The 16,679-nt window shown below is 40.3% G+C and overlaps 1 protein-coding gene and 1 long non-coding RNA gene across 6 annotated transcripts in view; one reads left to right on the top strand and one right to left on the bottom strand.

Moving 5' to 3' along the window:
* The window catches only part of LOC141775731 (uncharacterized), a 71,876-nt gene that overhangs the window by 36,492 nt on the left and 18,705 nt on the right, over positions 1-16,679 (top strand). The gene's annotated exons all lie outside the window — the stretch shown is intronic.
* Positions 1-16,679, bottom strand: part of glra4a (glycine receptor, alpha 4a) — a 54,121-nt gene that overhangs the window by 19,065 nt on the left and 18,377 nt on the right. For 4 of the 5 annotated variants that reach the window (XM_074649355.1, XM_074649354.1, XM_074649352.1 and 1 more), the window contains exons 2-3: positions 4,069-4,199; positions 1,789-1,856 (exon numbers count right to left, since the gene is read on the bottom strand). In XM_074649355.1, the coding sequence (XP_074505456.1) occupies positions 1,789-1,856; positions 4,069-4,199 (199 nt within the window). Of the gene's footprint in view, positions 1-1,788; positions 1,857-4,068; positions 4,200-4,349; positions 4,641-16,679 lie in introns of those variants that run through there. The other variant, XM_074649351.1, reaches the window with a different exon arrangement.

Genomic DNA, 16,679 nt, shown 5'->3' on the forward strand with positions numbered 1-16,679 from the left:
TTTATATAGCGTCAAATCATAACCAAAGTTATCTCAAGACGCTTTTCATATAGAGCAGGTCTAGACCGTACTCTATGATTTAGAGACCCAACAAGAGATCCCCATAAGCATGCACTAGGTGCAACAGTGGCAAGAAAAAACTCTCCTTTAATGGGTAGAAACCTTGGGCAGAACCAGGCTGTGGATGAGCGGCCATATGCCTCGATCGAATTTACACACACACACACACACACACACACACACACACACACACACAGATGAGTGCGTATTTCAAATTTATTGAAGGCTTTTTCGAGGACACCTACATTTGCTTTGGTTTGGTTCATGTTTTCAACAGCTGCCGTCACTACATACGAGCAACCACGACACATTCAGCCGAGAGGCACCAGTTAACACGGTCACTCGTTAAACCAAAACACCAACGACGTCTATGGCTGCTAAACGTGTTGCATATGGTTGTTTGTAGTGCCCATTTTAAAACTCAATAAACTCAAAACTGTCTGAGTCTTCCATGGTATTTGATGTTCTGAACATGACCACAGATAACGTAGTTGTAAGCATCTCGTGTATGCTCGCTGGTTTAACGTTACAGGCTAGGTTTCTCCACCACATACGTGTATATATCTGGCCACTTCCTAATGTCTTCTACTCACTCACTGATAGCACAGAAATCTGGACAGTCAATTTGTTTAGGTTATAATTGTGATCTTTGGTGGTTAATGTCCTTGCGTAGCTTGACAAGCTATTGCACTCCATCGTACTTCCGTTGCCAAACTGCGCGCACACTTACTGTACGTATGTCATCATTGTTTGCAACTGTAAAAGGTTGTAAAAATACTATTTAACTCATCTCCCAATCATAATGACTGGTGCAAGTGCTAGGTTTATTACAGATGATCCATCTTTAGTAATGTAACCTCAGTGGTTCAGGATAATAAAGGCATCACTCTTGCTGAAATGCTCCTGCCTCACCATATTCATCAGATTTTCCTAACCGATTGAATAAGATGGTTGTACTGTTTGTTCAACCGTTGCAGCCATGTGCTGCTGGTGAGCCGAGGGTTGGCAATGCGAGCCATGCCAAGGACAAGTACGCAACACAATCACTCCTGCCTGCAGCCAGCATAGATGAGTAATTAAATTAGAATTCTAATCTGTGCAATTAATTCAGAATTCATCTTTAGGCATCGAAACATTGTTCCTTTTTCTTTCTTGTTCTCTTCATTTGTTTGAATGAAAAGCATGCTTCACCAGCGCATATACAATGACATCATTAGTGTTGTCGACCTGACTGGCGGTCTGACCATGGGCCTCCCTCAGACACCCTTAAACAGTCCACTGCGGTATTGTGCTGACCCAGCAAACTATAACACTGTAAATGCACACTTGAGGACAGCCATTTCTCCCTGAACCCCTCTCGTCCTCTCTCCCATACCTCCTTTTTCATCCATTTTCTCAATTTTTCATTTTAATTGCAGAGTGGACAGTTCATTATCAGCATGTCAGTGACCCATTGGTCTCTGAAGGTTGCACTGTTATGCTCCAGGAAACACAGAAATGAGGGAACGGCTTCAGCACCGAGTGGATTAGCAAAGAAGTCGGTAGGAAAGAAAGAGGATGGAGTGTTTCAATATTCCCATATATAAATCACAGGAGAGGTACAATTATAAACCAATACAAACCATAATACATAATCTTTGAGGGTTTTTTAAACCTCATTATGTTGATTTTAAGTTGTTTTTGCCTCTCTAACATGTGAAACATTTGAAATCTCCAAGGTCTTCTTACCATTGTAGTTTCTGTGATGGACCCAAAGCTGTTGATGAAAATATTACAGGTGACATTCACAGCTGGGCCTGAGGAAAGAAAAAAAAACAGACTGAATTTACACATCTCTCCCCTCAGATTCATGAGATCACACCATATTAAAATATACCTATTATATTGTACTGTACATCTCCTGTGGCTTTTTTAAGATTTACTGCAGTTTTCTTCATTCATTTTCAGTCATGCAAGCTCCACTTCTGCTGTTGAAGATCCTTAAATGCACTATAAGAGAAAGTATGTGTTTTTCTCAAGCCTTTCTTCAGCTGTAATTATAGCCCAAAAGAAATCTCATTTACTGAAACCAAACTCAAAAAAAGTTTTAAGAAAAACAATTCTAGGGACATTGGGATAGTTAAAACTAGGATTTTTGTGTCTGAGAAAATCGCCAGTGTGCAACCCTGCCATGTCAAATTACATTTCTATGCTACTACTTTGCAACAGCAAATACATTCAGTGAGAAAACGTCACATGAATTATGTTTTTATCGACATATTGAGGAACTGTTTTTGCACTTGTATTTGCTAATTTTTCACTACATTATTCTGGGAGTAACTCTTGCCATACAACGTCCATGTCATTAGCACCTACAGCAAGTGCTTCTGTTGCCTAAATGCAGATTTTCTGCAGATTTTCCCCAGAGCGACGCGGTGGGAGAGATGTGAGGCAAAGATGCTGCGTGAGGTAAAAGGGACAGGTTCATGCCAGTGTTTTACAAACAATGGGAAGTTAGTTTTCGTTGTTTGGCTCATTGATTTTGCCTGCTTATCAACACACACGTCAGCAGTTGAAGCAGCAGCAGCAGCTGTGACACACAGCTCATGGAGGCAATGAAGGTACTTTAAAAACCCTTAGTGGTCGATTGCTTTGAATTTGCGTCAAAAATATTGCTCATTCTCTGAGTCATAACTACACATAATCATAGAATCAGTATGACTTGTGCTTTCCGAGGATATCATTATCATGCATAAACGTCAACAAATCCACTTTGAATATAAAAATACGCTCCTTATAACCTAATGTTTTTAAAGTCCAACTGAAATGCCATTTAGCCAGTTATTAGTCAACTTGTTTTTAAATGTATTGTTTACATGCAGTTTACTAAAATGTGCTGCAGCTGAGTAGCTAATTGGCTATCTGGCCTGCAAACTGACTTTGAAATGCAAAACTAGGGGGCACCATCATGAAACAAAAATATATAAAATACTCATTTCTGATTTTTTTTTTCTCACAGGACATGTGCTCAGTTGTCTCAATTTTGTCTGATGGAGGGGTCCACAGTGTCAGACTTTGAAAACCCTAGACCTAACCACATGCAGGATTCCCTCCCTATGACTTGCATGGGAACTCCCTAAAAACATTTACCCGGATGGGCATGGTTTTGCAGGATGTAGCGGTGCATGCTTCGACGCACTGTGTGACCGTCTCTCAGCCTTCAGCCCACGCTCCGAGTGCACTTTGATGAGTTACATTAGTTTGGTACAAATAATGCAGGTTACTACTTTTAATATGCGCTATCCACTCATGCTAACATTAGAATTTTGAGATTTGTCAGTCAGGTAAAAGTCTTGTCGCAGTTGCAACGTTTGCAAGGAGCAAAAATCTCATCTCTGTAGAATTAGGCCTGAGGTCTCCTGTAGGTTTAATCTTTGGGTTAAGGCAAAGATTAGGTTAATAAAAAACTTTTTTAGGTTACGGTTTTGCTATTTTATCCAAAAAGTGACGAGACAACCCAATGCGAGCCGATGAAAATAAGGCACACAACACTCTGTGGGACACAAGATGTCAGGCACCACCTTCTGGGTGAAATACCAAGTTTCAAACAAACAAAACATTACCAGAACTCCAGGCAGCAATCAGTTCCTTCATGAGACAGGGTTGGAGTGTGATTGGGCTGCATGGTGACATATTATGTCTCATAAGTCAAAATCCAAACAATAAAGTAGCTGGCCGACACCACAAAGGGTTAATTAGATGTTAGGTTGAACTAACAACACTGTGTGAAACCAAACAGGGTGAAAAGGCGGATAAGCTGATGCAATATTTATACTGGAAAGCTGAAAAACTCAGAAAGTTATTATAGTTTCTGACAGACCGGCATACGGCTCGTACACATGAGAACGGTCAGCTGTTTGGCTTTCACAGCACCGATCGAACGCTCTTTGTTTTTCTCTAGTGTTTGTGTGCTTTCTGCTCTATTTTCTTGAGGGCTGCTGTGACGGTCTGCCTTGGCATATACTCTACCTTTGAAGTTGGGTCTGATGCGGGCATCATATCCTGATGTTTTCCCCATGAGCTTGTCCAGGAAGTCAGAAGGCGACAGCTGTGGTCCTGCCCTGCCGGGGGGCTTTATCTCCTCCTTACAGGAGCTCAGTCTGCCGTTACCCAGGGAGGGAGAGAGAGAGGGGGAACAAATATAAGGAGAAAGAAAAGAGAGAAGATTTGAGAAACAGCAGAGGAGGGTATGTGTATGTATGGAGGTAGCAGTGGGGGTGGTGAAAAAAAAAAAAAAGAGAGAATCCAACTGAATAAGAACAGCTTTCTCCAACTCTGTCATCAGCAAAAAGTACCCAGCGGTGGAAGAGGAAATGAGTGTGAAAAATGACGATGAATGGCTCGCCTCCGCTGGCAGCTAAAAGCGTATCTATTCCACATCATGTCTGAGACTTATTGTAGTTGTTAGGCCCTAACTACAGAGAAGTGAAACAGCAGCAGAGGTAAACTTGTCCCTCTCCTGCGCTTCCCACAGCTCGTGGCTTAGCGGGGGTAAGGCTTGACAGATTGATGGCTCAATTGTAATGCTATGAATGTCACACCGGGGAGAGGAAGGAGTTGATACAAGCTCCGGTGAGGCTCAGGCAGCCGCTGACAGGAATAACCAACAGGAGTGAAAGTAAAGAGAGGAAAGGGAGGCAGAGAAGAAAGACGTAAGGAAACATGGAAGGAAACAAGGAAAAAACGCTCTTTCAGGTTCACAATGGATTAGATTTGTTGCCGGCCCCCGCTGTAGCACAGCTGATTGCACCCCATGCTTTTGATACAATTGTTAACAGTTCACGATCTGTCATGATCTGAAACTCCGGAGTACAGATGGCTGGTTCAATCCCCTCCGAGGCGCAGCTTTGCTGATGCCCTGTGTTCTCGTGAGTGTGTGTAGCCAGTAGTCACTGATCCACCAATCTTACGGCCTCTTAGCTGTATTTAGAGCCACATAAACCGCATCGTCAGGGGCTACAGGATAGAAGGACTTTGTGGAGGATATTTTTGGGACGTCAAGAGTGAAGCTGAGCTGATCCTGAGAGATCTTCCACTTTTAATCGTGTTGGCAACAATTAGGAATTGTTAGGGAATAAAGCGTGATGATGATGGCTACTTCACTGCGTTATAATCATGAATCTAAGGTTAAATATGCTGAGTATTTCTCCACATAATATCTAGCAACAATATGTTTAAGAGCGTATACATTAAAAAGCCATTAGAAGTGTCCTCGCTCACGCATGATTTGTCAATGCTTCCCAGTTTCAGACGGAAAACAGCAAGCTGTCAATTCCTCATTGGTCTGAAATGACGGTGTCTGTCCTTCGATATATGTCTGAATTTGAGTGAAGGCTGCCATCTGTGCAAATCAATCAAGGCATAACTACAGTAAGAGTTAAGTGTCGTGTTGGCATAATTACACTCCAGAGAGTGGAAACCTCTGCCAGAACCGAACCATTCGACATCTTGTGAACCTGCAGTTTGCATCAAGACCACATCTGATTTGTTAAAGAATAAAAAAAATCTCATTTCTTTATTAGCTTTCCGCAGCACAAAACTTACAATAAATACTGACGATTACAAAAATGATTAATTTGACTGACTATTTTGATCTGAAGGTGAACTGGTTGTCATTCTATCATGAAGGCAAGAAAGTGAAGTTTGACACTGAAGTGACCATGCTCTTTTTATTTGGTTTTCGCGTTTTTCTCAGGTTAAAAGCTTTTAAAAAGCAACCTTAAAAGATAAAGAGGGGGAAGAAAACATGTCTGTGGTCTTCTGACATCTGATCTAATCAGCTTGACCACACTTTGGAAATCATCAAGAGTCATAAAATCAGTTTTGTTTTTTTATATTCAGCGCCTATTTGGCACCCATTTTAAATAATGGCTGCCACGGCCCCCAGGGGCCAAATTGGCAGTGCCCCGATATCTTAACTTTTCATAACATATAAACCTACATCTGTGCCAAATTTGTTGCTGTTATTGCAAAATGCACAATTGTTATGTATATTTCAGCTTAGCTGTCCCACTAGATCTGCCACCGCTATTGTTATTGTTTGGTTAGATTTAGACACAACAACTACTTGGGAAAGGATTGTGGTTGTGGTTACAAGAACACAATTTCCATTGTTGGTACACAACAGTCTTCTGAGTCAAAGTCAGATGCTTTACTTCCAATCACCCACTGGGTGAGCTCCTCTCTATAACAATATGACACTGCGTCTTTGCTCCTGAATCAGACAAGGAGTCATAATTCACACGCCCACAAGAGCTCCTTGTCAGGTAAATATAAACGGGTTGTTTTTATGGTTAGGAGCGTATCTTTTATTAACATGTTGGCATGATGCCATGCATACTCAGTTTTGGTGTTGTGTTTTGATTGCATACAATGTTATTACACGTTTTAACTTGAGCAAAACATTTGTACATTTCCTGAAGCTGTGTGACTCCACTGCTGACATTACACCGAACACATACACAGACAATAAGAGAAAGAAGACGGTCTGAAGATAAAATAACAGAACTGTCAGTGTGTATGTTGCAGGCTGGGTTACAGCTAACGTCTGTACACTACTACAGTACGGTTTGTGGTAAATAACACTATGTGTTTTTGCAGTCTGTTTTTTAAGACAATGGAAATCTTGTCAGTTGAACCTTCTGTTGCTAGTAGCAACCACTACTGGCAAAGTTCTATAGCAGCTGCAGTTAAACCATCTTTTTTATTCCCTCTCCAAATACACAAGACAGTACTTTTTTACAGCTATAATTTTATGTGTCTTACTCATTTTACTTTAACTCATGTGTCGAGGTGTAAATTACGAATCACTTTGCTGATTTGAATCGTTTCGTTCATTTCAAAGTTTCTTAGTCACTGGCTACATAGTTGGTTCCCTTTTCCCTGAGCTCAGTACAGCGTGTGCTGCAGGAAGAGAACCATAGAAATAGAATGAGAGAATGGACATTAAGCTGTTTTCTGTTGGTGCCTTCAAAAGGGGTCGTGTTTACCGTGTTTACCGTGTTTACCGTGTTTACGAGATGAGTCCATATGTCGTATTCACAACCTCGTAAGTGGAAAGTTTCTGAAAGCTCCGAGTTCATGACTTGTGACGTGTTTGTTGACGTTGTCAGAAATGGCGGAGGGCATGGAAATTTATTTTTCGGTGCATAATAAGTGAATGTAGTGTAATTTTAGTCGTATATTGTTTTTCTTAATAATTTTAAAATAGATCTGATGAAAATGTTGATATTCCCAACGGCCTCATATTTTTCCTCTGCTGCTGCATAGCTGTACAAGCATAGTGAGGGCCGGAGAATTCATGTAACATTACATCATCTACCATATTAGCATGTTATCATGGTAACAGTTATCATGGTAACATAACAAATTCTATTGCTAATCCAATAGTTTCCATCCCTGGAGCCACACCACTAGTACAGCTAAAAACGACACAAGCATCCAGCACCTTTTTTGTTGATTTTCCCAGAAGGAGCTGCTGCGCACAGATCTCAGTCTTTCTTACATTATAAAGCTCAGCTCTCACTGGTCCCCTGATCCACTCCACTGCTCCTGGCTAGAGTCCACTCTGTAGTGTTGCTGATTTTACAGTATATTGGTACTCCTTTCATCCCTCTCCCTTTCCCTCTCTCCCTCTCTCCCTCTCACACACAGTTAGAAACTCACACACATACACAGGGAGATGGATTGATGGTCAGACTCTTGCGCTTACAGAGAGCCATTGATAACGAACTGTCTGTCTCGGGCTGCGCTTGTTTTACGGATCGACACGAAACAATAAAACATCCTGTTTGGTCTCGAGTGTGATTTTCTTTGAGAGGTGGTCACAAGCTTTCAGAGACAAATGGTTGTGAGAAGAAACTCAGTATAGTTTTCAAGATGTATTGATAGAAGAAGAAAAGGTCTCTAACACAGACAAGGTTCATTTCTATACTCGGAGACTCATAAGTCAAAACTATTCACCAACACATACACAGCACATTTTTCAGTGAAATGCAGCCTAGATCTGTGGATCTGAGTCATTTCTGCTAGTTGATGCTAATAAACATGAAACAACAGTATGAGATTCGTCAGCTGTAAGTCAAATAGTCCTGTTATTTCTATGATACCTATCAAACACAATGGTCTGCATATAGTATGCATTTACTATATGATCAGATCTTAAAAAAAAATATTAAAACACGTTTACATTTAGGCCTTTGTCATTGTTTCTATGTCACTAATCAGCCCGTTCGCCTGAAAAGGCATATGAATGAAACAACAATGCGCAAGGCATTTAGCGTGCAATAAGCTAGCGTTTTTTAATGACGTGTTTTCTGTACTTATGTTATATTGTTTCCGTACGCATTTTACTTAGTTTATGTACTTATTTTAAGCCCAACCATGATGTTTTCCTAAATCTAACTCAGGGTTTTTGTTGCCTCAACCTAACTGCGGACGTTACCGTAGTTTTGTTGCGTGGCGGTCACAAATGACACGCAAAAAGCCTAAAATGTTTCCTCACGACACGTGGAGACCTTGTAATATTGTGCTATTTATACGCCGATGACAAAATGTTCTCTACATATGCAGAATTTTGTGGTTCTGGGTAGATTAATGATGAAAAACTTGTATCTTTAAATTAATTTGGGAGCACAAAGACATTATTATCTATACAGTACATCTTGGGGTATTCATATCAGAGGTTTCAGAAGTATCAGAAATTTAGCAATTATAATTATATGAACTTTAAGTACAACAGCGAAAGGGTTTGTTGTTAAGGATCATTTTTCTTGCATAATGTTATTCAGAGAAAAATCATAGTTTTAAGTGAACTCTTTGTGGTGAGGTCGACAGCTGAACTTCTCACCCTGAGCTGCGGGTGCTTTCCCTCAGGGCTCACATCACCTCTCGATCAGCCCTCATGCATTTCTAATTGGACTCCTCACTATTGTGTATGGTGTCATCAGTGCTTCAACATTATCAAGGAGAGGGTGAGAGAAGAATAATCCCAAATAGAAATGATTGTTGTTGTGTTTTTGACACAAAACCACCAGAAAATGTGCATCCAGTGTGACTCTTTGAAGGCAGTGCATCAGGTCAAAAATAAAACCAATCAAAACTGGCAACCTCCAAAAATGTATGTCTTTATTGGTAAACAATATCCTGTATAATTGTTTTTGGATGTTAGGTCTTTTGAGGTTAATGCACTGTACAAAAGTCAATCTTATATCTGCAGTTTCTAGTGACTACAAAACCACAAGTTTGACTGCAAGTGGCTCCTCGTCCCTTCAAAGCTAAATTATGTGGTTCTTTGTCTGAGTGATTCAATTATTAAGATGCTCTTTGCTGACATTTAATGAGCCTGACCTTTTGCCTCCCCCCACGTCCCTTTCATTGGAGCATCCATGTCAGACTGCTGTCGAGAATACGTAACAGCCCTTTCTTTCCTTCCTCTATAGAGCAAGTTCTGGCTGTCACTCTTGTTAGTAAGTGACTTTATTTGGCTCTGACAGCAAAGCTGAATCAAAACTGAAGCACAATTGTACACACTTTCAAGTGCTAGGAAAACAGAGGTGGTTATACAAATGTAGAATTCAAACAGCTGCTCAGAAATGATTTAGTCTTCTTTGAAATGTCAGTATGCCAGCCAGCTACTACTGTACATATTTTGTTCTCTCTGAGGAGAAGAAGTCTAAATAGACGTTGAAAACGTGGTTTTTATTCTTGGCATCCTTTGCAGCTATAGAGTAACCACATTAAAGATTCAGTACTTCTATTCTGGATGGAGTTTGTATGGCAGTTGTTCATCATCCCGTGCGCACATAAACTCAACAGTCTGCAGCTATGAGACAGAAACACTGTTATGACACCTGTCAGGACTGTGCTGTCAGCAGATCAACCATTGTATGAGAAACTCATCTGAGGAGCTGCTCTGCACTTCATAACCGTTTCAGCCCACCTGGCTTTAAGCAAAAAAAATTCACTCAGCCATTAATTTTAATCAAAGTATACGTGCACGGGACCAACGGTTCAGGGAAACAGCGTGTAGTCGTTTTCTGCAGACTTGGATGGATGCATGGCCAAGGTTGCATTGTTGGTTTTCCCATTCTTCCGCACAGAAAAACATTCTTTTCTGTCCGAAGAGACCTCATCAGGGTGAAGGACACACTATATATGTGTTCAACCCATGGGCTGATTATGAGACAATGGGCCCCTGGGCACAGACATACAAAAAGACCCACCACCTTTCCTACACAGGAGCAAGACACACAGAGACTTTGTAGTCGTTAAGCCTCTTTTGGTTGTAGTTGTTGTGTGTCTTTTGGGTTCTTTTGTGTCATTTAGTGTCTCTGTGGTAATTTTTTGTCTCTTTGGGATCATTTTGTATCTGTTTGGTGTCACTTTGTGGTAATTTGATATCATTTTATGTCACTTTGTGGTCAATTTGTGTCTCTGCGGTCATTTAGTGTCATTTTGTATCTCTCTGTGGTCATTTTGTGTCTCTTTGTGGTCATTTATGTAATTTTGTGTCTCATTGTGGTCATTTTGTGTCTGTTTGGGGTCATTTTGTGTCTCTTTGTGGTCATTTTGTGTCTGTTTGGGGTTATATTATGTCATTTTGTGTCTCTGTGATAACTTTGTATCTCTTTGTGGTCATTTTGTGTCTCTTTGTGGTCATTTTGTGTCTGTTTGGGGTCATTTTGTGTCATTTTGTGTCTCTGTGATAACTTTGTGTCTCTTTGTAGTTAAATTGTGTAATGTTTTGCCTTTTTGTGGTCATTTTGTGTTTCTTTTGGGTCATATTGTGTAATTTTGTCTCTTTGTAGTAATTTTGTGTTACTTTCTAGTAATTTGATGTCTCTTTGTGGTCATTTTGGTTCTCTTCCTGGTTGGTACATGCCTCTTTGAGTGTCATTTTGTAGCTAAAGGCCAGGGGGGGCCCTGTACCCAGTAAACCCATTCAGTAATCTATCCATGGTTCAACCTAACCCTAGCACCAGAAAAGAACAACATAATTTTTTTCCCGGCTCACAACATGCACTGGATTGAATGTTGGCACTGGATTTAAAACATAAGGTGTGTGTATAATCGTCCAATATGGATATAAGTCCTACATATACTGGGCTGTTGCAGCTTGTGTTTGAGATGCATGCTGAGTTCCAGTTATGACGTAAAGCCACAAAGTGGGGAAATGGATCCTGTAAGCCAATGTTAGCTGCTGATCATCACAAGCTTCCATTAAAAGTACAACGTCCTGTAAGTGATATCCATCGTTGAATTTCAGTGACCAGACAGCTCAGGCAAGGAATGAGAAGCAGTGTAACTGGTACCCGTTTCCAGTGTGTTGCATCATTTAGTTACAAGGAATATATAACCATACACAGTAAAAGAAAAGGAGCTGGAGCTGTCATCCTGTATACAGTACATACAGTCCAAATGTATGTGGACGTAAATGGACTGGGGAGAGGGTGGTTGGGAGGCGAGGTCAGCAAGAGACCAACATTTCTTTATATCTGCACAATTCCTCAGTATATAGTGCAAATATGGACGGACATAAATGCTAAATGCTTGCCTTTTAGATTTAGGTTAATATGTATTCAGTCCACAAGACTGGTTGATTGGTTTTCACTTAGAAACAACAAGAAGCATTTTTGTCTGTAATCTTATTCTGTTTTACCTCATAGAGCCTCAGATTTGGAAGTAACCGATGAAAATTACCTCTAATTAGATGGGATGGGATTCTGCCCATGGAGTGCAAACGTATTCTTTTAATTGCTTTTTCATTAAGAAGCTGGTGATCAGAAAAGCACATCATAGCGCAGTATGGCTCTTCCCTGGTTTCCTGCAAGGAAAGCACTGGGGGATATCAGGCCCATTAGACATCCATGCATGAACATACTAACTTTTTAGTGCCATTAGCATAATGGGAAACGGAACAAAACTGCTCTCGCCGCCTGTTGAAACACATTGCTCTAATTTCCTACTTGTCCAATTGCCCTTGACATCCACTTGAGCCTTAGGTATTGCTCTCATAGTAGGGCTCTCACTTTGAGCTTGAATGCTTTTTGACAATCACAACTTTCTATCAGGCAACCAAACCATACGAATGGACTAGTGACAGGCCTTTTTATTAAAGTACATTCAACCACAGCATGCTTGGTAATACATTGATTTGTAATTTTTTTGTTGTCTTTAATTACCTGTGCAGCCTCTTCACACTACTGTATGTGATGGCCGATGGCTACTACCGTCCCCTTTGATCAATAAGCTCATTGGGGAATGGGATGTGAAGCACACTGCAATTTAACCTTGCACATCTATCTTCAATGACATGACCACTGCCACTCCTTCACAGTGACACCTCTAGGTATGGAAATACAGATATAGACTATAGCTACAGTGAAAATACTGGCATCATATGAAACTTGAAAACCTAAGGAATCCATTGGTACCAACCATGTCATACTAGCTTGTCGTGAAAAATAAATAACGCTCCAAAACTTACAATACATTTTGGCGATGAAAAACTGGCATGGCCATTTTCAAAGGGGTCCCTTGACCTCTGACCTCAAGATATTTGAATGAAAATGGGTTCTATGGGTACCCACGAGACTCCACTTTGGGGCACATCATAGTTAAGTCAGCACACTGACACACTGACAGCTGTTATGCTAAATGCAGTACCTGTGAGGGTTTCTAAACAATATTTGTCATTGTTTTGTGTTGTTAATTGATTTCCAATAACAAATATATACATACTGTATATTTGCATAAAGCAAGCATATTTGCCCACTCCCATGTTGATAAGTATTGAATACTTGACAAATCTCCCATTAAGGTTCATTTTGAACAGATAAAAAATGTGTGATTAATTTGCAATTAAACGCAATTAACTACAGACAATCATGCAATTAATCGCGACTCAATTATTTAATCGAAATGATGTGCAGATTCAGTACAGAGGTCTCCTTTGCAAGGCAGATTACTCTGAATTGTTCGGTGGTTTTATGATGTCATGGGAGAAGCCTACAGGGCATACATGCATATTCAATCTACAGTAGATAAAATATAAGACGGAATGATTTGCGATTACTCCTGAATCTTTTATTTTTGCATATGATCTCAATCTGTAGAGCAATGTTACGCAGCTCTCTCACACCGGAGAAAGTTTGCAATAGAATATTAAGAGAAAGCTGAATTTTATAGCTACATGCATTACTAGAATAATTACATAAAATAGTAGACTCAAAATAATTTAGTTTAATATATTTTATTCCATCACCATAGCAACATATCGCCATGCAGGTTTGGTTTTGCCGTCCTGTCATTCTGTTGGACTGTGCCGTCCAGAAGGTGTTGTCTACCGGCTGCCTGACTCCATGTGAATGCAGCATAAGGCTGCCGATGTTCTATTTTGTCAATAAATCTGTCTCTCAATACTTTCTGACTTACATAATTATTTAAAAATGCCTCACAAATCAATACTTTTGATTTAAAAAAAAGGCAAATAAAAGGCACTGCTGTTTTTAGATGTTACTCAATAATAAATATATAATAAAGGGACAATTTCCAGCTACAGATTCAGCACGCTCACAAGTATTTATGGCACTACGTGCGGTGTACGTGGAATCGATTCAAAATAAATTACATCACCCATGTTATTTGTAATGAGGGAACATATCAGCCAGCGCAACGGTGTGGCTCATTAATGTGTGTTTAATAGTTTGTGGACATCAATGGAGGTCTATGGTGCAGAGCAATACTATTTCACGCTTTGGCTACTCATGCAAGTAGGATCAATTTATTGTTGGCTTTGGTCTTTTCACGAGCTCCGTTGTATATGTCAAGGAAGAGTTAAGAATAGATGTATACATTCATAACATAGTGTATATTACATTGCTTCCATCACTATTTTTATGCACCTCAGTTTGGATCAAAGGGTTAGACAGCTGGAAGAACAAAGATAGTTGGCAGACTTTAAATAGTGGCAGAGGAATCGTTCCCATTAGATGTCGGGATGTTTACCGGGCTTGCTTTTAATACCACCCCCTACCTTTGAACTATTTCTATTCTCCTCTGTTTTATATTTGATCTTTTGTTTTGTCGTAAAGCATAATTAGTTCAGCCATGAGCCAACGCTACTGGTAGAATCTACTTCTTGTTAAGGTTTATTTAGCTGTCTCAATGCAAACCCCGGGGTTTAATGATTTAGATTAATCTATGCTAACGCAGTGTAAATCGCAAGTCTGCGCCATTGCTCATGCGTTGTAATTTGTAATGCAATCTTTAATCTTGTGGGAGTGAGGCTTGACATCTCTGGAGTACCCGGCAGAAATTATGTTTCCAGGATGTGCCACGGTAATGACGAGGGCACAATGAGCTGCGGCCCGATGACAGATTTATGCTCACGATGGCCCGTTTCTACTACGCTGAACTCGTATTGCCACCCCCGGGCTTTTCCCATGCAGCCTTAACTAATCTTCAGCACTCTAACACATCCCAGTCTAGTGATTTAAAACTCCTATTTGTGTGAAATATGATATCCTTCTCTTTGTGATTGAATTCTTCTATTGCTGGGGTTTCTGAACACTGTGATTAAAACTGAAGAAAACGGTCCACCTTCTCTGACTCCTAATTGCTACAACTGCTGTCAACGAGAGAATGAATTGTTCAGCCCACACACATTATCTAGCAAATATTATTTTTTGTGCTCATCTCAGAAAATGTTCTTACATTTAAAACTTTGGGAATATAAGGAACTGAATTTTAATTTCTAATAAAAACTTGCAGAAATGTCAGAGCCATGAGAGCTCACTGTGTGCTGTATGCTTACTTTAGATACCAGGATTGTAGGGTTGTAATTTTAGCCGTCAACCTATATTTTGATCTGATATTTTCACTGCCTTTGCTGGGTGGTTCTCCTTATGCCCCATATGTCACACATACCAACACTGGAGATGGAATGGGATGCCATTCATGTGAATTTAACTCGAGCCCTGATCATCACGGTCAACAGCTTCCCAATTTTCAACGATATAACTTCAACAAAGCCACCGAGATTTGAATAATAATAGATTATTTGGGTTAGGGTTATATACGAATTATAAAAGGTATAGCTACGAAAAGTGTATAAGAACAGTCTGCTTGGTTGGCTATCCACATACTATCCTCAGAGAGGGTTGTGTCTAGAAGGTAACCCTCAAATTGCGAAAAACTTACCAATCAAGGTCAGTGCCTAACCTTAACCATTCGAGGTCAATGCCTAACCTTAACCATTCGAGGTCAATGCCTAACCTTAACCATTCGAGGTCAATGCCTAACCTTAACTATTCAAGGTCAATGCCGAACCTTAACCATTCGAGGTTGATGCCTAACCTTAACCATTCGAGGTCGATGCCTAACCTTAACTATTCGAGGTCGATGCCTAACCTTAACTATTCGAGGTCAATGCCTAACCTTAACCATTCGAGGTCGATGCCTAACTTTAACCATCTCACCAGAGTTTTCGCAATTTGCATGTTACCTTCTCGACACGACCATCAGAGGGGAGCCCCTATTGTTAAGCCCTTTTGTCCCTGTTAAATATGTGCTACGAATGGTATCACATGTATATTCTTATCTTAAACCTACAGTTATCAGTGACATTTGAATCAATGGTGACTCTACCCAGGCTGTTTAAATGACAGCCTCCTTTCCAGCTGGCCATTAGCATTAAACTTTGAAGGAGAAGTATGTATTTAACTGCATAAGAAGTGTTCCACATTCAGCTCCTGTTAGCTCTCCCCAAAGCCAAATCAAACAAACAAAGTTTAAATGGCAATCTATGTGATAAAACCTGAGGAAGTGACCTTTCCCCTTAAGGGAGATGAATCTAGCATAGAGCGTTCTCAGACCTACCCATCTTCCGGATGTGTCTCTCCGAGCCTCTCTGTATTCAGGCCACCTTTTCCACGTCAAAGATCTGATATCAGCACGGATTGCCTCCTGTCACTCTCCGTGAAACAGAGCTAGCAGGATTCCTGATAGAGAGAAAGGGAGTATACTGACGGCAAAAGATTGCTTTGATGTGTCCGCTTCGGGGCTTGAGACGGACTGCGGCTTTATCCTCATACAGTAGTCAGCTCCTCACCACATAAGCTTTAGGTTTGTTTTGTCATGTTGCTGGGGCGCTGTAAAGCGCTACAATAATTGTCCATTTTGTTCGCTTGGATCAAACAGAAAATACAGCACATCTAGATTCATGCAAATTGAACCACGCACATATATACAGTATATACATCTATCTTCTTATCATCTGCACAATCAACACTTCTTGTGCTTTCCTTAGGCTATCATTGCTGATGTATGCCAATTTATGCCACTGTTATGAAGCTTGATGTAAGCGGTTGTGTTCACTTGCAGGGGGTATAAACACCATGATCAAAGCTGTATATTTGTCTCTCTCATCTTCTCCATGTACTGTAGTCAAGGTAATGAAATGCAGCGATTTAGAGAGAGATTGGATTTTTTTGCTGCAACCAGAATGGGATGGTAATTGCATGACATAATGAAGCACTACGCAGTGTGTGTTTGTGCATGTCTATAAAAAAAAGAGGGTT

This window comes from Sebastes fasciatus, chromosome 10 (assembly GCF_043250625.1).
Source record: "Sebastes fasciatus isolate fSebFas1 chromosome 10, fSebFas1.pri, whole genome shotgun sequence".
NCBI classification, from domain to species: Eukaryota; Metazoa; Chordata; class Actinopteri; order Perciformes; family Sebastidae; genus Sebastes; species Sebastes fasciatus.